Source organism: Canis aureus, unplaced genomic scaffold (genome assembly GCF_053574225.1).
Source record: "Canis aureus isolate CA01 unplaced genomic scaffold, VMU_Caureus_v.1.0 ptg000207l_RagTag, whole genome shotgun sequence".
Taxonomy (NCBI): domain Eukaryota; kingdom Metazoa; phylum Chordata; class Mammalia; order Carnivora; family Canidae; genus Canis; species Canis aureus.
In genome coordinates this window covers 20,767-43,447 of record NW_027554479.1, presented here as the reverse complement: position 1 = coordinate 43,447, position 22,681 = coordinate 20,767, and the positions used below count along the sequence as shown (strand labels likewise).

The 22,681-nt window shown below is 35.6% G+C and overlaps 2 protein-coding genes across 2 annotated transcripts; one reads left to right on the top strand and one right to left on the bottom strand.

Annotated features, from left to right (window-relative positions):
• The first annotated feature begins 7,943 nt into the window (after positions 1–7,943).
• LOC144309729 (olfactory receptor 52A5-like) lies at positions 7,944–9,020 on the top strand. Its single transcript, XM_077890835.1, has one exon. The coding sequence runs from the start codon at positions 7,944–7,946 to the stop codon at positions 8,892–8,894; it is 951 nt and encodes a 316-aa protein (XP_077746961.1). The 3' UTR covers positions 8,895–9,020.
• Positions 9,021–15,751: 6,731 nt separating this feature from the next.
• LOC144309731 (olfactory receptor 52P1-like) lies at positions 15,752–16,705 on the bottom strand. The gene has a single exon (XM_077890836.1). It carries the CDS (start codon positions 16,703–16,705, stop codon positions 15,752–15,754), a length of 954 nt encoding a protein of 317 aa, XP_077746962.1.
• Positions 16,706–22,681: the final 5,976 nt, after the last annotated feature.

The window sequence follows — 22,681 nt, the reverse complement described above, 5'->3', positions numbered from 1 at the left end:
CAAACTCCTTTCTGGTTAATTTGAGTTTAACATATGGACCAATTTTTTTAGATCCAAAGCGTTACTGTTATAAATCTTTGTGTCTCTACATCTTTCTTTTCCAACTAGATGTAAACTGCTTTGAAGTTAGAGAAAGATTTGATTAGTCTATGGCTCGTCAATGCTGTAGAACCTGATGATGTAATTTTCATAGAAATTTCCCAGCTCTCTGGTCATGAGTCCTGTTGATGCTGCACATCACTATAGTTTGCCATAAAATCTTAACTCCTAAATCCCCAATCTCACAGTATCTTCAAACAATGTAACAAATCATCTAGGACTAATCTTTCTAATCCTGAAAACTAATAAGCTGAATTTTACATCTTTCTCTGAGAACTAAAGGAAGATACCACCTTGCAAATTCTGGATCACATTTAGGAATATTTTTTTTTAATGCACTCTTACAATATCTCGTCTAAATATTTTTACAAAATCTTATATTGTTTTCACTTTCAGAAAATGATGTCCGAATGCAATGATTAACTGAACATATCATCCTAAGTTTAATTTTCTCAAAATCCAGCATCATACTCTGGGAGGGTAACTGATTATAGAATAAATGGGTCTTTACTATGTAATACGTTGGCGGATTCGTGATTACATTGATTACCTGCAGGATGCATAGTTTTAATAGGGAAAATTATTTAAACTGTTTTTCATATTTTACTTATTGGCAGTTTAATATGTTAGCAAAGGAAACAAATAAAGATATTAGGGGGTATTCTGTTACAGTGTTAGGTCTAAAGGGAAGTATAATTGTTACTCACAAAATAGAGGAATGTCATGTTCATTAGAAAAGCCATCCTGAGTAAAATTATGGCAGCATTTAAGAGCATCTTAACTTTGGGGGAAAACCAAGTATACCCTCTTAACCAATATCCTTTTAACTGAAAAAAGGAGATTCGTAGGTGTCCAAGATACACTACTGACATATGTCTTATACTCTGTTCTTTCCTATACCAATACATTGTATTTCCTTCAGTTGAATTCTACACTTATCAAGAGTTATATAATACATACTTTTGGCAATTTAAGAGTTAGGTAAATAGGGTGTATAATGTTAAATTATGTAAAAATAAATGGGATTGCATTATAAATAGCCGATTTTATATCCATGAAAGCAATATTTAATATTTTGAAAGCCTTGAATACAGCATAACATTAGTTTTTAGTATTTCCATTGAATTTACTTACAACATATTAATGTAAATAATTGAGGAGAATTTAATATGCTCCAAAAGGAGTGTCCTTAAATATGTCTTTAATATCTTATTGCACTATCAGGAAAGTGAGACAAAAATTTTTGGCAAGTGCTTTTTTGGGTATGGTTAATGAGAGAAAAACATACCTAGAAATATAAAAGTATTTTAGGAATAAGTTTTGTCTGGTCTTATATTTAAAAATGGTAAATTATTACAATTCTGTCTCAAATTAAAATACATTTTGTGATTTCCATATATGACTTTTTGAAGATTACCTAGATTTGTAAAAGCGTATCGTAATATAGAAATTGCTGAAACCTTTGTGGAAATGTTAAATCAGAGTGTTAAATATAAAGCCAAAAGGTAAGAAGTGTCCAGTGATGAAAAATTTTGAGTTTCACACACATATTAGCTATCATTTATTTAGTGCTTTATTTCCTGCATATTGTGCTATATGTCCTTTCTTATGGCATTGTTTTAATAATTCCCCATATTATTGCTTCCATACAGGAAGGAAATGTCACCACAGATTTAAGTAATGTGTTCAATGTCATGCAAAACGGAGAGAGATCTAGACTTAACACCAGTTTGAAAAAATTTACAAATTTATCTTTATCATCTCTTCCCTTAATAATAAAATAGATTATGTTCACACCGTTATAGGAGAAATTCCAATCTCGGACTTTTCTTCCTGCATTCATCACTTAATTCCAAAGCTGCTCTTCTTCTTCCTCCAGTGACATAACTCTAATCAGATAATTAAATGGAAATATGTGATCCACACATTTGGAGCACTGTCTTCAGTTTACATTAATACTATGGACACTGGGAAATAGTAAGTGTATATATATATATATATATATATATATATATATATATACTGTATATATACGTATAAATTAAAAGGTATATATGTACATATGCATATTTGTATAATGTGCATACATGGCATAATCCATAAAGTATGTACATATATGTCATATATATATAATCTATTTAATCAGGGCAGCCCCGGTGGCGCAGCGGTTTGGCATCGCCTGCAGCCTGGGGTGTGATCCTGGAGACCCGGGATCCAGTCCCACGTCGGGCTCCCTGCATGGAGCCTGCTTCTCTCCCTCTTCCTCCGCCTGTGTCTCTGCCTCTCTCTCTGTGTCAATAAATAAAAATAAAAATAAATCTAAATAATAATAATAATAATAATAATCAGACTTATGCAGGAAAGATCCTGACTCTCTCATGAAGACTTCTGTCACATTTCCTGACCTGAAGATCTTTTGGTTCTCTGTATATATGTGAAGTTCTTTGGTGAGCTCATATAATTGCAGAAAGTTAAGGCAAGGACTCAGGGCCTAGGGCTTCAAGATTAAGTAAGCCTATGCTATCACTTTACAAATATGAGAAGTAAGGCCTAAATAAATCATTAAAAATGGTCATGAGTAACAGGAGGTATAATTATCCAAGTCTGAACTAGAAATGGCTCTGATTATTCTGTATGCCCCCTCCTGTCTCAGACTGGGAAGGCTGAAGGAGAAGTGTGAATTCATTATCTATTCAAAGATTATTTCTAAGGAGAAAGAGTTATAACTGCAGAGTTCCTAACTTTATGGTTTGGTTGATTTTGTAATGATAGCAATAATGACAAAAATAGCAATACATTTATGAGGAAATCCTCCTTCAGAAACCACAAAGTACTCTCTCCAAGTCAACAACTCTTTTCCTGTTTAAAACAAGATCTACATCAATTATACTTTAATACTATAGAATATGCTAGATAAAATAGTAAATACATGGGTTACTAGGATAGATGAGTGAATTAGGTGGCCCACACTTCATTTCGATTCAGGTCATGATCTCAAGGCCATGAGATCAAGCCCCCCACTGGGGCTCCATGCTCTGTGCAGAATATGCTCCAGGTTCTCTCTCCCTCTCCCTCTTCTCCTTTCCCCACTTTAATGTACTTGCTCCCTCTCTCATAAATAAATAAATAAATAAATAAATAAATAAATAAATAAATAAAATTTGAAGATAAAATAAAATAATAAATACATGTACTGGAGGCAGTGCAGGAATCAGGAGCCAGTTTAATTCCATTTTGTTAAAATAATAGTTTCTGATACAATAACAGTAAGATGCTTCTATCATCCAATTCAGATTAAAGTTTGAGTAGCTGATTCTGGATAGTCAGAGTTGCCTATTGTTAGTTCACTAAAATTGAACATGACTAGGGTGTTTCTCAAGTTAAAGGACAATTATAAGCGAAAAAAATCCACGCCTTCAAGTAGATAGTGCAACATGATCAGCCATTGTTGGAAAGACTATTTCTATTTCTCATTTTCAACTTAATGAGTGGATATAAATGTCTGACTATATTGAAAATGTTGTCCTGGAATCAGGTCTGACTTCTTTCCACCATTGATATATTTAATTTTAGAATCCATTTAAAGCCTTTATGTCATAGGATGGCATTTCTCACCCTGTTTGTTACTAACTTCAAGGACTACTAACTTCAAGGACTACCAAAGAATGAGATTTCTTCTGTAAAAATTTTGTGGGGCAGGAACAGAAATAGCTACGATTCAGCGAGTAGAGGCAAAAGAGTTTGGGAGGTTTTTTTTTTTTTTTTATCCCATCATTATACTAAAACAATAAATTAAAAAGCAGATACATTTAATTGTCTTGACCACAGGGAACATATATGATCCCTTCTTCAGTGCTCAGGAGAATTGCATCATAGTCGTGCCCGGGGCTAAAATTATATTTCACTGGAAGTGATTTTTTTAAATAACTACACTGTTTATAACAATGCCACATGAGTAGGTGAGTGCACATAAGAAGACTGAAGAATTAAACTTGTGAGTATGTGCTCTTCATAGGTGTCTCTGAAATCTAGATGGAGAAATATTTAGAAAGGATCCAAAGGGAGTGTGGGGGAACTGCACCTCATAATTCTGCATAAGAAGTCACTCTGAGCAGAAAGCCTTAAAGGGAATATAAGACTTCAGTTGTCAGATTTGACCCAAGATATAAGTTCTTGGAGGAACATTTTTCACCTTCTTTCTTCTCTTATCCAAAGTGAATGTCTCCAGATCTTTCATTAAAAAGTAGGTTTGTGTCCTGACTCGTGTATATGTAAAGATAATGTAGGAATGCAAACAAGAAACCTTACACATCATGAAACTAAAATTCCTAATGTTTTTCTTACACTGATTCTTTGTATTTTCTTGTTTTCAAGATTTTATTTATTTCTTCATGAGAGACACAGAGAGAGGGAGAGAGGCAGAGACAAAGGCAGAGGGAGAAAGAAGCAGGCTCCATGCAGGGAGTCCAATGTGGGACTGGATCCAGAGACTCCAGGATCATGCCCTGGACCCAAGGCGGTGCTAAACATCTTGGCACAGGGCCAGATGTCCTGTTGGGAGAATTGAGCTGCAACCTAAAGGAGTCAACAAGAGTGTAGCCTCATTGTTTGCTGCAGGCAAATTCTGCAGATGTCATGTGTGTTTGCTCAGCCCCTGGCACAGTGTCTTTTACATGGGAAATATCAGGAAAAGCACTCAGATCGAACTTAACTGAATTCCTTTGGTATTACTATTGTACCAAAGAGAAGGAAAAGCTTCAAAGTGAATGTGAGAATGTCACAGTTATGTGATGTGCAAGCAATGTTTAAACTGGAACAGATACTAACATTCTCCCAGAGGAATGAATGACAGTAAACAGGAAACTGGGCTGTGCATTGACATCCAAGGGTGGGTTTTAGAGGAGCAGGTATTTGGAAGAGAAAGGAAATGGTTTAAGGGTTGGGTTAGGGGTGTGATACAATGCCACACTTTGATTAAAGAGGACAGCTCCACAAAATTTGTATTTTCTATTTGAGCATTGCCTGGTTCAGGACAATTTTAATCTCTTTTGTCCTGGCTGTATTAAAGTCAGTTGTGTGTTCCATGCATTTTATTCCACCCATCCAACCAAAAACCAATGAGACTTTATGCAAGGAATATAATAATTGTAATACGAAATATATGAAAAATATTTCTCATCAATAATCATAGCAATTGAATTTCATCGAATAAAGAAATTTTGTATATCTTCTGTGATATTTTAAATACTTGTGTTGGTATTATCAGATTTAGTTTACTAAAATTATCTTGTTTAGAATTCATAATTACCATGTATTCTTTGAAACAATATTATTTATTGAGCAGATATGGATATGAGAAAATTTTCCAAGAGAAATTCAACAAGGTATAACTTCATTTTAGGCCATTATTCTATCAAGCACTATTTTCTGTACATAATATACAAAATGTTTATCTGAATTTCAGTAAGAACATTTATCCTTGCATCAAGTTTTAGTCGAATCTGTCTAATTTCCCGTTTACCATCATCAATTTTATTTTGTACTGTTATCTAATTTTATCTGGGATACTGGAGGCTCTTTTCCTAAGGTATATTTGAATAGACTTCCAATACAGTTTATTTGAAATGAGTTTGTTTCAGGTTTACAGACAAATTGTGCAGAAAGTACACTCTCTTCCTCTCCCATCCTACATTTTCTCTGGCAATTAACATCTTGTACTAGTGTGGTACATTTGTTGCAACTGATGAGCAAATTGGTATTAATTATTTTTTATATACTTACTATTAACTACAGTACATAATACACATTAGAGCTCATTCTTTCTATTCTACATTTCTTCGGGGTTGGACAAATGCATGATATCTTATAGCCATTATTGTTGTACCTTATAGAATATTCTTCTACCTTAAAAAAGTCCTAGGCTCCACGTATTCACCCCTCTCTTTTTCTCCCTGAAACCGTGGTGAATACTGTCTCTATAGTTTCACTTTTCTAGAATATTATATGTAGGAATCCCATGTGGGTGGCTTTTCCAGGGCAGCCTCATTCACTTAGCAACATGGACTTCAAGTTTCTCCAAATCTTTTGGGACTTGATAGTTCATTTCTTATTGTCACTGAATACTTCATCATGTGGAAGTATCACAGTTTGTGTATACATGATAGAGATATTGGTTGCTTCCCAGTTTTGGCAATTGTGAATAAAGATGCTATTAATATCCATGCACAAGCTTTGTGTTTACATAAGCTTTGAATTCACTTGGATAATACTTAGGAGCACAGTTACTGGATTTCATGATAAGCCTATGGTTAGCTTTGTGCACTGTCTCCCACGTAGCTGTGCCATTTTGCATCTTCACCCTTAATGAATGAGAATTCTTGTTGACCCACTTCCTTACCAGCATTTAACACATCAGAGTCTTGAATTTCAGGCAATTGAAAAAAGTGTATGGTAATATTGCACTGTTGCTTCGTTTTGAAATTCTGTGACCTAGGATGTTGAGCATTTTTTACGTGCTCATTTTTCATCAATATATCCTCCTCTTGGTTGAGGTTTATGTTCAGATTTTTGCCCATTTTTAATTTGTTCACTTTCTTATTGTTGAGTTTTAAGAGTTCTTTGTACATTTTGGATAAAAGTCCTTTAATCAAATACATACTTTGTAAATATTTGGTCCCTGTCTGTGATTTGTCTTTTAATTCTCTTAACCATGTCTTTCACCGAACAGATGGTTTCCAACTGTAATGAAGATCAACTTAATCAATTTCTTTTTTCACCGATCATACTTTGAAAGTTAACAAAAAGTTGACTGTTGGGGCCATGATCTCCTATAGGTTATCCTATCCTCTCTTTTAGAATTTTTATACTTTATTTCCCACCTAGAAGTACTGTGATCCACTTGGAGTGAATTTTTGTGAAAGGTGTAAGGTCTATGTCTACATCCATTTATTTTTGCATGTGGATATGCAGTCGTTCCTGCACCATTAGTGGAAAAGATTTTCCTTCTCCATTAAATTGCCTTTGTTCTTGTGTCAGTTAATTCTGTATATGTGTGTGTCTATTTATGGGCTCTCACTTCTGTTTGTTTCCATTTTGTTCTTCTCTCGTGCCTGTTGCTCTTCTGGGTCTTTCACCTTTCCATATTAAGTGAATGAAGAACAGTTTGTACATATATGCAAAGTCACCTGCTGGGATTTTGATGAGAGGTACATTGCATATGTACCTCAAGTCTACAAGTGACTCTTAATCATGTTGTTTTCCTTTCCTAAGGACAGAGACCTTTAACTTTTTATTAAACAATGAATATTCCTGTATAGATTGTTGACTTTAAGGTATAGGTCAGTACTTTGTAACTACCTATTTTCCATTGGTATGGAATACTGCTCAGAATGGTGAATATTCTTTTTTTTTTCTCTCTCTTTGCATTGACTGCAGACTAATGACTGCCTGTGAATTCCACTTGGATAAAAACAAAATTGATACATGTAACATCTTAAGTTCTTGAACCTAGTATAAAACCAAACTAACATTCTTTAACTGACAAATGGCCACAAATGCACTTACAGTTTCAGAAGTGAGTGGGTCTGCTTTGCATATTGAATTGTCCTGTGTATTTGTGTGCCTTCATGGAGAGAGGTAGACACAGAGACAGGGGCAGAGAATTTGGGGAGCCTGTCTGTGCATTCCTAGAATTACACGATCAGTCAACAGCTATGCTTGACAAAATGCCCTTTAAAAACACATTCAATTTCTGTTTCTAGAAATTTCAATAAATCTAGATGAGAACAAATAAAGAGAAACCCAATACAAAATTTGCAACATTAATCAAGCAGCTCTAAGCCAAGATGTCCAAGCTCAATGGCACAATCTTCATGCCCCCGGTGCTGACACTGATTGGGATCCCCGGCTTGGAGTCTGTGCAGTTCTGGATTGGAATTCCTTTCTGTGCCATGTACATCATCGCTCTGTTTGGGAATTCCCTGCTCCTGGTCATCATCAAATCAGAACGCAGCCTCCATGAGCCCATGTATCTCTTCCTGGCAATGCTAGGAGTCACAGACATTGCTCTCAGCACCTGCATCCTACCAAAAATGCTAGGCATCTTCTGGTTTCATCTGCCTGACATATACTTTGATGCCTGTCTCTTTCAGATGTGGCTTATCCACACCTTCCAATCCATTGAATCAGGAATTCTGCTGGCCATGGCCCTGGACCGCTACGTGGCCATCTGTGATCCCCTGAGACACGCATCCATCTTTACACACAAACTTCTCACTCAGATTGGAGTGGGAGTGACACTCAGAGCAGCCCTCCTTGTAGCTCCATGTCTCATCCTCATCAAATGTCGGCTGAAACACTTCCGGACCACTGTGGTCTCCCATTCATACTGTGAGCACATGGCCATTGTGAAGTTGGCAGCAGAAGACATTCGAGTCAACAAGATCTATGGTCTCTTTGTGGCCTTCACTATACTTGGATTTGACATAATCTTCATCACCCTCTCCTACATCCTAATATTTATAACTGTCTTCAATCTGCCTCAGAGGGAAGCTAGGCTCAAAGCCTTCAACACCTGCATTGCCCATATTTGTGTCTTCCTTGAGTTTTATCTCCTTGGTTTCTTCTCCTTCTTTACACACAGGTTTGGGTTCCATATTCCACCCTACATTCATATTCTTCTGTCCAACCTTTACCTGCTTGTCCCTCCTTTGCTCAATCCTATAGTGTATGGGGTGAAGACCAAACAGATTCGAGATCGAGTGTCCAAGGTTTTCCACTCTAAAGATTCATCTTGACTTCTCATTTAACTTTTTCTCAAATAATAAAATTCAATTTGAGAAATAGTAGTTTGGGATCAGGTTTTGTGCTTTCTCAAGTTCATTTATGCTGCCGAAAGATACAGTTCTAGATTTTACATTGGAGACAGGCTCTCATTCCTATTTAAACCATTAGTATTTATGTATACAGAATCAACTTATTAGTAGATGACATAAAAGGCAGAAAACATGCAGATTTGCTTCTGGTTTAGTCAATCTTTAGTTTAATTTAATTTAATTCAATATTTCAGTGAGGAAATTTCCTAAAAACACAAGTAAATTTAAGTCGTTAACCTCTGAGTAAAACATTTTCATTGTGTTCTTTAAAAACAATAAATTAATTCATAAAGTTGATAATTCCAAGGATCGTGAACTAATTTCTTTTTTGTCTTCTAATTTCAGTAATCTTGCTCCTCCAACTCATCATCTTTATCATTTTAATTGTCATCGCCTTTCAAGTTTTCAGTTGTTTTCTGACTTACAATCATCTGACTATTAAGATGAATTATTTTTAAATCCAAATGATTCGGGTTTACAAAAACTTAAGTATCTAGTTACTGAGAGTTCCCATAGACCCCCTACCCAGTTTTCCTTCTCATTGTTATCTTTCACTAATATGTGTTATAGTCCATGAATCAATATTGATACATTATGATTTACTAAAGTCCATATTTTATTAAAATTTCTTAGTTTTTCCCTAACTTCCTTTATTTCCTCAAAAGATCCCATCCTGGATGACACATTGCATTTAGTTGTCAAGTCTGTAAGCTTCTCTTAGTTATAATTTTTGAGACTTTCCTTGTTTCTAATGACCTTGACAACATTGAAGAGTGCTATTCAGGTATTCCATAGGAATCCCTTTCATTGGAATTTATCTGATGTTATGTAATGATTAGATTGGAATTATGTGCTTTGGGGAGGAAAATCATAGATGTTAAATTCCAATTTGATTACATATCAAGGATACTTATTATCAACATAATTGATTAGCTGTGTATTTTGAGCATAATTACTTATCTGAGATAGTATTTGTCAGGTTTCTTCAGTTTAATTACCATTTCATACTGTGCTTTTGGAAGGAATATTGTTCTAGTTAGCCCACACTTAAGGAGTAGGGATTTATGTTCCTTCTCCTTGAGGATGGAGTAGATACATAATTTAATAAATTACTTAGAATTCTTTTACAAGGCAATTGATTTATTCTCCTTACTTATTAATTTCTTTAATCATTTATTTATATCAGTATGGATTTATGGGTATCTTTGTCATAATTTGAGTATAATCCAATATTACTTTATTTTTTTTTATTGCTCATGTTGTTTCAACCTGACCGTTGGATGCTCTTGTTCCTTTATGGCTTACCCCTCATTGTGTGTGTGTGTGTGTGTGTGTGTGTGTGTGTGTGTGTGACTTTTTGTTTTATGGCATTGGAAGATGCTCCAGGCTAATCTTGGGTATTTCCTGCCTCAGTTCTAGAATTATGATTTCCCTGGGATGTTTTCTTCTTTTTATTGGTGAATAGAATTAGAAACAAAGAACAGGGCCTTAGGTATGCTTTAAGTTCTCTCAGGTGACAGAGCAAGGAATTCTGTGTGTTAGCTAACCTATGTTCATACACATATCTATAAATATTTCTGTATGTAAACACTTGCATCTAAATTAACTTAATTTATAGTTCTTACTAATATCTGCAACATGAATTTGTTACCACAAGGATCTTTCTAACTACTTCAATTTGCTTATTGCTAAAGTCGCATTCCAACAGTGAAAAATCTGGCCTCAACCTTCTGTCACACATTTACTTGTTGATTTCCAATATGCCTCTAAAGCCATATCATAGTTGTTAATCCATGCCCCTGTGAAAACAACTTGACCAACTGGAGTAAAGGGTTTATGAACAGTTCTTTTCGCTTTTATGCCTACATTCCATTCATTTCCAAAGTAACTTATGTCAGTATCTTTTCCCACCATCCCATTCAGTGAAGCTATTCAATGCATTTACCAAACAGGTAGATTATTTTTTTTATAATCTACGTTCCTTCTTGGAATCCTCTAATTTGCTAAATAATTATTTTTTTTAAAAAAATTATCTGTTAATTTGAGAAATAGAGAGAGAAAGAGATTGAGAGTTCAGGAGCACAGGACAGGGAAGGGCAGAGGGAGAGGGAGAAACAGACTCCCCACTGAGCAGGGAGCCCAATGCTGGCTAGATCCCAGGATCCTGGAATCATGCCCTGAGCCAAAGGTAAATGCTTAACTGACTGAGCCACCCCGGTACCCCTAAGTAATCATTTCTTATTTATACATATTAATATCCATTCTATGTTGTAAAGTTCTTTTTCTAATGGTGTACAATATCATGTACTTGCCATCACAGTATCATACAAAAGAATTTGATCTACCTAAAAATCACATGTACTTCACCTATTTATCTGTAGACAAATGGTTTTATTCTTTCCTTCAAAATCTGTATATCTTTTATTTTTTTGTGTGTTGCATTATAGTTCTAGCTAAGACTTGCAGTATGATGCTGAATGGGAATAGTGAGTGGTGGCATATCTGCCCTGTTGCTCACTTTAGAGAAAGAGCATCCAGTTCCTTGCCATTAAGTATGATATTAGATATAAAGTTTTCTGTAGATGTTCTTTACCAACTTGAAGAGTTACCCTTTCTTTAGTCCTGGTTTGCTGAGAGGTCCCCCACCCCCACTGCCAGAAATGGGTGTTGGATTTTGCCAATGCTTTTACTGAATCAGTTGATTCACTGATTATTATATTATTATTATTATATTATATTATTATATTATATTATATTATATTATATCAGTTGATATAATAATATGATTTTTCCTCTTTAGCCTGTTGATGCAAAGGATAACATTAAATGATTTTTGAATACTGAAATATTCCCATATTTACTTTGAATTGATATATCCAAGTGTAATGAATTTTAAAGGAAATTGTCATAACTATAGATATCAGTTAAAGAGTAAAACGATTAATTCTTCAAAGGAGACACTTCATTTTGGTATTCTATATGTCCACTTTGGCCATTGAAAATTTTATGTGTTCTTGGAACTAAACTCTAAAATAAATTTCACACATAAATGTGTATATATGGGAAATACTGAGTGATAAAGTAGACCTTTATCTTTTCTAGCGTTTTCCCATATATGTTTCTGTGGATTTTATAATTCTCATAGAAAATTTTGATCAAAGGTTTAAAGCTTAAGAGCAGGTCAATAAAGACAATAGTACAGGAATATAAGACATTATGAGGGCAGCCAGGGTGGCTCAGCGGTTTAGCGCTGCCTTCAGCCCAGGGCCGGATCTTGGAGACCCAGGATCGAGTCCCACGTCGGGCTCCCGGCATGGAGCCTGCTCCTCCCTCTGCCTGTGTCTCTGCCTCTGTGTGTATGTGTCTCTCATGAATAAATAAATAAAATCTTAACAAAAAAAAGACATTATGATGCAATTAGTAGTTCTAAATTATGTACCAGTCAATTTTTTAGGTAGAAGGACAGACAGGAAGTAATTTAAGCTTTTTTGGTCATGTGATCTCTGTCCTAATTATTCAAATTTGCCAGTGGAGGGCAAATCTTCCATAGACAGTACATACATTCATGGATATGGTGATGCTCCAATAAAACTTTGTTTACAGAAAGAGGCAACATGCTGGATTTGATCTGTGTGCAATGATTTCTCCCATGGATTTGACATATTCATAATCTATGTGATTGATTAAGAACAGTGGTAGGCTTTATAAGTACAAAATATAGTGTAGCTGTGTAATTCATAAGTTCAGGGTTTGGACTAGGTTTATCACCTGAAACCAGTGTCATCCACTATACAAAAGATTGTATGGACTTTTCACCATGACCATTGTACTATTCTTTGTTTCCCAAGGTGACCAATGACCTTCATAGTGCCACACACCAGATATTCTCTTATTGGATGTACCAACTGCTTTTTTAATTGTATGTTTTTCCTTGAAGCTTTTTTTCCTTTTGTTTTTATAACATCACTGTCTTCTGCAGGCATTTTTATTTTTTTTACTACGTCTATTCACTTCTGTTGAGATGTTACCTCTACTTGGAAACCCTCCCCCTATTACCTGGTAATGTTACCATCACTCTTCAATGCTCAAATCAGCCTTTCCTTGGCATCTCCTCCAATATTCTTCAATTAGAATTTTCTCAGACTTGATGTTTTTCTCTTGTTTGATAATCATCTACGTATTTATTTTTAAAGTGGGCTCCAATGTTGGGCTTGAACTCATGACCCTGAGATCAAGACTCGAGCTGAAATCAAGAGTCAGATGCTTAACCAATGGAGCTACCCAACACCCATCATCTACATGTTTTTAACTATATTATATTTAATTGTTTGTCTACATTATCTGGGATGGCTGGTGAATTTTATTTTCTCTTTACTTACTTAATATTTTTTTTACCACTTAGTTTCTCATGTATCTTTGCCTTATATTTGAAAATAAATCCTCTATGACATTAATTGTTTTTGTGTAACTTATTGCAGTGACTTGGCATGTGATTCACTGAGAGAAGAAATTTTTTAGAATGGTTTGGGTGGGGGAATAAGTGCAGAATGTCCACTTTGGGGCATGTTAAATTAAAGAAATAGGATCTCCTAGTAGATATACTCAGTTGGGAGCTCTATGTAGACATTTGAAAAAATAAATTTAATAATGATCTTCATATTTTCTTTTTTTAAAGATTTTATTTATTTATTCATGAGAGACACACACAGAGAGAGAGAGAGAGGCAGAGACGCAGGCAGAGGGACGGAGAAGCAGGCTCCATGCAGGGAGCCCGATGTGGGACTTGATCCCAGGTCTGCAGGATCATGCCCTGGGCAGAAGGCAGGCGCCAAACCGCTGAGCCATCCAGGAATCCCGACCTTCATTATTTCAATACCTATCATAGCAGTGAGAATTGGTGTGTTTGGAAGATTGTGTTGACTATTGTGAAACTGTTTCATCCGTAGTCTCATTGAATTCTTACTTTAACACTATGAAGTTTAAAAACTATTTTCCACACTTACAAATGATGAAGTTAGGATTTATAGTGTTAAAAATAACACTCACTTAGCTATCAGTTTTGGAAACAGTATTTAAACTTGAGTTTGACAAACAAGAATATGGCTGTAGATGAAACATCTAAAAATGTAAAGTTTTGAGGAACTAATTCATTTGAGAACAAACAAATGTTTATGAATAGTCCACAAAGAATATACCAATGTTGGTCAAAACCCAACAATTTCTGATTCAATGAACACTACATCCCATGATGATCTAAAGTAAAAGAGCATTTGAACAGAGCATTCTATAGATATGTCCAATGTAGTTTCTTCTATGTTCCATGCATAGTAACATTAAACTTAGAAGTGAAACATTTTCAATTTCAGCACTGAATGAATGTGATCAAAACAAATTGATACTGAAGGAAAAGAGGGAAGAAATAAATTTTTTAAAAAAGAAAAAGGAGAGGGGAATGCCATATGGGTAAATAGTATTTTCAGAATCTTAGAGTTTTCATTAAGTTTTGAAACTATATATATATATTTTTTAATTTTTAATTTTTATATGCATATTTTTTTTGGAGTTCGATTTACCAACATATAACACTCAATGTTCATCCCATCAAATGCCCCCCTCAGTGCCCATCACCCAGTCACCTCATCTCCCTGCCCACCTCCCCCTCCACTACCACTTGTTTGTTTCCCGCAGTTAGGAGTCTGTCATGTTTTGTCACCCTCTCTGAGTTTTCCCACTCATTTTCTCTCCTTTCCCCTATAATCCCTTTCACTATTTTTTTATATTCCCCATATGAGTGAAACCATATAATGATTGTATAGTAATAGTGTTATCAGGCCGTACTGATTGGACAGTTTTCTAGTAAAGTAGAAGCAATTCTTGCTTGGGGTGTTGTCAAGATATTGCAGTAGATTTATCACTTATAAGGGATTTTAAAGAAATTAAGAAATATCTACCACAATATAGAAAAGAAGAGGAGATGTAGGAGGATAAAAAATTAAAAGGTTTAGAGGAATAAGCTTCCAAATTTATAAGGCAAGTAAGTATAAGCATATTAGTGGGCAATATTGCATAATACAGAGCATGTATTTTGAAAACCAGAGTCCCTGGGTTCAATTTTACATTGCCTTGTGCTAGGGGAGTTACCTTTATGCAATTTACTAAACCTTTTTGTGCCTCAGTTTCCTACTTGGTACGAGGAAAATAATAATACTACCCACATCATAGTATAGTTTTGTGGACTAAAGGAGTAAATAAATGTAAAAGGCTTAGTAAACAGCCAAACCCACAATGATCATTATGTGACTGTTAAGCCATTATTACAACTGTTATAACTGAAACTTGAAAATGACGACTTTTACTGAAGAATTTTAATCAGTACATGTAAGAGTGTGAATTGGAAAAAAAAAATTGTTTTCATAAATTACATTGTCCAATATACTGAGAACTTTTAAATTATTACAAAAATTAACCTATTTATTTCACATTTGTGAATATCATGAAATATTATTCATAAATATAGAATACAAAATAATGTCAATAATAAATAACAATTATTGCAAGTATTTATTGAACGCTTCCCATGAAGCTTATTTCCAAGAGAAAGAAAGGGAAATATTAAAAAATGAAAAAAGAGAGAAAAATGTACAACATCAAATATCCCTGCTGAGAAATAAAACTGAATTGAGAAATTGTATGTTGGGGACAAAGTTGCAACTATTGTTAATGTACCATGATTTCATAAAACAGAATCTGCCAATACGGGTTTGTATTTACATCATATTTTAGTTTCCAGAAATAATCTTGTTTGAGAGGAAGAGACTGACCACACGGTCACGAATCTGTTTGGTCTTGACACCATACACCAGGGGATTGACTGTGGGAGGCACCAAAAGATACAAACTTGCAAAGATTATATGAATGCTTGAAGGTACCTTCTTGCCAATACGGTGAGTTAGGAAACTAAATAGTGCAGGTGTGTAGAATCCAAGTAGAGTGCAGACATGGGCAGCACAGGTGCCCAGAGCTTTAGAGCGGGCATTCTGAGAAGATAGCCGGAAGACTGCCTGAAGGATCTTGATATAGGATGTGGCGATGAGCCCTAGGTCCAACACCATCACTGAAAGGGCCACAGAGATTCCATATGCTCTGTTAATGAGGGTGTTGGCACTGGCCAACTTCACCACAGCCATGTGCTCACAGTAGGCATGATTGATAACATATTTAGTGTAATATGGTAGCCTTTTAATAAGAAGAGGACAGGGCAAAACCATAAAGGTAGCTCGGATCACACCAGCTAGACCCATTTTAGTGACCATTGGTGTTGTCAAGATGGTTGTATAACGCAGTGGGATACAAATAGCTACATATCGGTCGAAGGCCATGGCAACCAAGAGGGCTGACTCAATTATGCAGAATGTGTGGATAAAATACATTTGTGCTAGACAGATACTAAAGTCAAACTTGTGAGCATCCAACCAGAAGATACCCAGCATCTTGGGGGCTGTGGAAGAGACAAGAGCCATGTCATTCACTGCCAGCATACAAAGGAAGAAATACACAGGCAGGTGGAGGCTGGGTTCTATTTTGATGGTGATGATGATTACACTGTTCCCCAGCAGGGCCAGGGCAAACAGGAGGCAGACAGGGATGCCAATCCAGCAGTGAAAAGCTTGCAAACCAGGAATACCAACCAGGAAAAAAGATGAGATGTAGCTATGTGTAGCATTGTCTGCCATATTAAAACTGGAGAGTTTGCATGCTCTGGTGCAAAGTAGTGAGGCTAGTTTCCTATAGGAAGAAATCAAGTTGACAGAATAATTATTTATTTATGGAGATTCCAGGCACACTAAAATAGCCTATGTGAAGGGCTGACTCTTCTCTAAAACTTCTGTAAGTTGTTGGGTTAATCACTTCCCCGTTATGGACCCCGGTATCTTTATTTGCAAATAAGATGGACTTCTTTTTAAATTTTCTCTTCTCTGTTCAGTGTTTTTTCTGTTCTAGTTTTATATTTCCATTATCTATTAAGTATACAAGCAGTGGTAAAATTTCTGCTTCTTTGTGTCTAGGATTTTTTGAATTGTGTGATATAGACATCAACTTTGCTTTAAGAAAGACAAAGGCCACAATAGCCAAACTGTGGAAGGAGCCTCGGTGTCCATTGAAAGATGAATGGATAAAGAAGATGTGGTCTATGTATACAATGGAATATTCCTCAGCCATTAGAAATGACAAATACCCACCATTTGCTTCGACGTGGATGGAAGGTATTATGCTGAGTGAAATAAGTCAATCAGAGAAGGACAAACATTACATGGTCTCATTCATTTGGGGAATATAAAAGATAGTGAAAGAGAATAAAGGGGAAAGGAGAAAAAATGAGTGGGAAATATCAGAAAGGGAGACAGAACATGAGAGACTCCTAACTCTGGGAAAGGAACTAGGGGTGGTGGAAGGGGAGGTGGGCTGGGGGTGGGGGTGACTGAGTGACGGGCACTGAGGGGACACTTGATGGGATGAGCACTGGGTGTTATTCTATATGTTGGCAAATTGAACACCAATAAACAATAAATTTATAAAAAAAAAAAAGAAAGAAAGACAAAGGCCACTGCTCTCAAGGAATTTTCAATCAAGTGTGAACATTCATGCAGGCATACACAAACACACAGATGCACACATGCATATATACAATGATTTGCAGGTTATACAAAAGGCAATTGTAATTTTAACAATATGGTAGACCACAGACAACTTAAATAATCAGGAATGCATAATAAGAAATTCAAGCAGCTTAAATATAACCAAAATTCTTGTGAAGATTAAAAATAAAACCTTATTCTCACCCATGACTAATGCCTTCTTATTTCAGAAAAGATCTTAAAGATAATCAGAAGGAGGACAGGATATTAGAAGCATGTATCAAAAGTGAGGGGTATTAGCTGAAAATAGTAGAAAAACACAGATCTGTCATCAGAATTTTAAATTAATATTGTCCAGAACACAAGTTGTTGTTTTTTTTTTTTTTTTTTTTTTTTTGCCATGGCTATATTTCTACAACTTTTTATGTAATTCTAAAACAAGTAAGTACCTAAAATACTGCATTGATCAATCCACCCAATTTTTTAACTGTATACTGTGTTTCAAATAATGAGGAAAAACTGTTTTTTTTTTTTTCTGAGCTATCCAAAAACAGTTAACTGTATGCAACATTAGATGCTGTTACCATATGCAATTTTTAAAAAGGTTTACATGAAACTTAATTTAGCATTTTAAGTGATGGGGGAAAATTGAAAATAAGTTACCTGCCTTGACAATTATTTTTCTTTTTTGAAAATTTCATTTCCTCATTCCTTCAGATAATTTAGACATTGCTATCAACACACATTTTTAACTAATGGAAATAATATAAGTCCATTTGGCATTCTGCTCCCCGGATTCCTGGCCTTGACCCTTGCTTTGCAACCTGGCTAATGACAGTGAGAGCAAAGTAATTCCAATCCAGTACTCCAGGTCTCAGTGCTACAAGCATCTTTTCATGATCCCTCACTGGTCTTGTCCTTTTGTTCCAGTAATGGCCCTCAAACCCACTTCTGAGGATCAAATTTCCTCCTAAAATAGCAATTCAGAAATTCACACGCTCGTCTTCATACGTTGCCTTTTTAAAAATTTTTAATTGTTCCCAATATCTACTCCTGAAACTCATCTGATACGCAAGTTCAATAAATATTAATAAATATTCCTATTGGCAATACCTCTTGGTTTGAATTTTCATGTAATATCTGTTCAGAAAAAAAACATTCTGGTTATAATTAATGTGCATATTCTCCTCTTAAGTATATGCTATTCTGGACCTATGTGAGTAAGTACCTGAGGTGTTTCCATATAAGAAAGTGAGAATTCAAATTTGAGTTAATCATTATAAATATTTCAGAAGAATTCAGAATTTAAACATTATCCAGAATACAGAGACCCAGAATTTTGGATTGTCACATTGGATGTGAGCTCCATAACCTCAGGTAGAGATAAGAATTTGGGGCAAGAAATTGGGAATATTGAACATTTAAATTATAAAAGATGTTTAAGTTTAATAAAAAGATCTTTATAGGTTTGTAGGTTTTTCCATGTTCTTCCATTTAGGAAAACCAAAAATTCAAGAGGATGTTTGGCAGAGAACTCAGTATACAGCAAGTGAGTAGTACATCTAGAAGTATAAACATGATTTCTAGGTAGAAAAAATTACACAGAACGAAAAATAAGCTTAATTGCTTTGTGATACATACATACTTAGTCATAAAAGTAGGTCTATAGGCATCAGTAAATTTACTTATAAGGCAATACTAAGGGGTGTCTGGGTGGCCCAGTTTGTTAAGCCTCTGTAATTGGTTTGGGTCATAATCCCAGGGTCCTGGGATTGAGCCTTACCTCAGGTTCCCTGCCCAGCAAGGAGTCTGCTTCTCCCTGCTCATATGGCCCTCTCCCACACCCCACCCCCATCTCCAACCCTACGCATGCTCTCTCTGGCTATTTCCATCTGTGTGATAGATAGAAAGATAGATAGATGATAGAAAGATAGATAGAATGTCTCTCTCTCTCTTTAAATAAAAGACAATACTGGGAGAAAGAGGTTAAGTAGTTTCAATTTAGAGAGAGGCCAGGCTCCTGGAATGTGTAACTCAGGGATCTATAGGGAAACAACTCCAAGAACATGGCAGCCTATTTTGAATGAGGTCAATAAGGTTGCTTATTACCTTCTATTTACCAGACAGATTGCCAGGGAAGTCAGAAAGCCTGCCCACCCCTCTAGCTTCCTGTTAGTTCTGATTTTGCATTTGTTTCTGAAACATACAGATACCATGTTCCTTCTGCCTCCCAACTTTAGCATTTTACCTGCATCAGGGTTAGTTAGCCGAATCTGTGGCCTGCAATCTGCCCCTCCAGAGAGCATGATGCTAGTAGAGCATGCAATGCTTTCTATGTTCTGTTTTATTATATTTAGCATGTTTATACCATGACTTAAATAATCACAGTTGGAGATATGCCACACGATGTTCACTGTTTTCCTCAAAGCTCCCCCACTATCTGCCTGTCTCTCATTTGTTGGCAACAGCTGTCACATGGTCCTTTCAACCAAAAATCTCAGAGTTATCCTTGACCCTTTGCCCTTTAAAACCTTAACAGTACAATCAAGCAGCCATTATATCTCACTGAATTTAATGATTTGATATCCATGAAATTCAGCATGTCATTCATCCTTTCCTCTATCTGTGACATTTATTAACTCCCATAAAGTCTGCGGCATAGCCTCCTAATTATTTCTCCTGTTTCTGGCTTTTCTTTATAAAGTCCACCTCCTCACATCATCAATTATCTTTTAAAAGTCAGATATGATTATTTTGCTTAAAGTCTTATCATTAAAAGTATTGTCTTATTCCAAAAAATGTTAATTCACTCTATGCTTTTTTTGCATCTCTCAAGCTTCCAGTCTTGCCGTTACTTAGTTTCAGAGTAACCCAGAACTTCTAGCAGGTCTGGGATCATACAATATGGTTTTATTCTTTATGACTTTAAACTGTCTCTACATTTGGACTTGATTAATTTTTCCCTCATCTGCTTTATAAACTTTAATCTGTCTTTTCAAATCCTGTTGAACATTTTCTGATTCTCTCAAGTGCTTGTTGTCTACTTCAAACTGTGATGAACCTTCCTATGCTCCCATATCTTTCACATACATTGATGAGCACAAATATTACATCTTGTGGTAGCTATTCCTTTACTTGTCCTAAGTACTCCACTATCAATATGAGACATGAAGTAAAAAGAGCATATATTAAAGACTTTGTGTCTCCAGTGTTTTGCTCACTTTCTGATACAGAGGAAGCAGCTAAACTGTCAGTGATTAGACATTAACTGAGACATTCTTTCTGTTAGATAATGTTATGATAGTGTCAAGGTGGTTTTTAATCATGAGAGCATGTTATGTTCTGTTTGCACATGGGGAAGGTGGTGGTTCTAGACTTACTAAATACCCTTCATCAATAAACACATTCCGCCTCCAGTTTAATCAAAGATAATACATTCTCTTAATTTTCATCTACGCTGTGCTTCCTTGCAAAAAGCAAAAGCAACACAGTATGGAAGTATAGTATGACATCCAAAGAATCCCTATGTGCTGTACCCTAAATGGGTACAGAGGGAATTATTTTGAGACATGGAGAGCAGCATTTGGTGACTATGGTTTTCAGTGACAGACATAAGTCCCAAACCTCATTCTGTTCATACGGGAATGTGCTAATACAGGTTAGTCGTTTTCATTACTATATACATACATACACATATATATGTGTATGTATGTATATAGCTGTTTTCATTTTTTTCCAGAAGCTTTTATTATTCCAAATTTTGCTATCATTCAAGGAATAAGTATTTTGAAATAGTCGAGAGCAACAATTTATATGGGCCAAATCTATATTATCAGCCTCTTAAACATTTTGGGAGGTGGAGGGACTTGAGGAAAAGGCTTAGGTGTATTTTGAAAGATAATTAAAGCCAATTTTTTCCCAACAACAACAAAAAGACATAGAAAATAAAGAAAACTCATGTCTGCAGCTTCAGCTTCATTGTATAAAATTTACCCCATTTTCCATCTTACAAAAAACAAAGACATACCAATAAGTAAGGAAAAGAAAAAGTTCTTTTAAGATTCTCTTAAGTTGCCCTAAACTGGAGTGTCCAAGATACTCTCCCCTTGCACTGGTACTTTTCATCTCACTGTAGTTCCATATTTCCCACTTCAAACACTCTTCATCATCCACTTTGATGTCGATAAATAACTAGGTCTCCCCCATATTCATTAAACACTGCTATCTGGCTTTACTTTATATTTCCACCTGTATTGTGTTATATTAATACACGGCTTTGAAATCTGTACATTTAGATCCTTTCTAACCCACTGGCCATTCATCATTCCCACTTTTCTTCCTTCAATGATGAATTCACTACACTATATATCATCCCACATAGATTTATCATCATCTGTAACCGTGCCTCCTCTGAAAACTTAAATTCCAAAACACTGCATCATGAATATAAAATCTCATTCTTTTTCCATACTTTAACACCCAGCATTAATTCCTTCTCTCCAGATAAACAGATTTGGTGGAACATCACTTCAAACTTTTACTTATTAGCATACCCAAATATCTTATTCCGTTTGCTTTTGTAGGGACCAAGGGCAGGCTGCCTCCAGATGGGCCACTTTGGCATGAAGATTCTTTTGAACTGAAGAGTATCAAGACCTTACAGGCTCAAGAGAAACTTTTATCCCTCCCTTAAGTACATTGAGCAATATAAATTGAGGGTCTTTCCCAGAATAAGCATTACTAGCAGAGGTAAATTTTACCCGAGTGACCCATTTGTATAGCAGTGGAAACATCATTACCAAACATTTGCTCTGCTTTTTGCCCTGTGAACTGCAATCTTTCTTTGAGATCTACCTTCTCTTTAGTTCAGGATGACATATAGATCTCATTTGAAGTGACTGTCCTTGAAAATTCCATGTCTACTACTACACCTGATTTTCTCCTACTAATCTGTCTCATGCCAACTTGATACTTAGTCCTGCTACAAGGACTCTTGATTTTTCTTTTATTCATTTATCATAGTCACAGAGACAGAGAGAGAGAGAGAGAGAGAGGCAGAGACATAGGCAGAGG

What these genes read in the sequence shown, in the direction of transcription:
- LOC144309729 (XM_077890835.1), top strand. Translation starts at nt 7,944, where the DNA reads ATGTCCAAGCTCAATGGCACAATCTTCATGCCCCCGGTGCTGACACTG.
- LOC144309731 (XM_077890836.1), bottom strand. Translation starts at nt 16,705, where the DNA reads ATGGCAGACAATGCTACACATAGCTACATCTCATCTTTTTTCCTGGTT.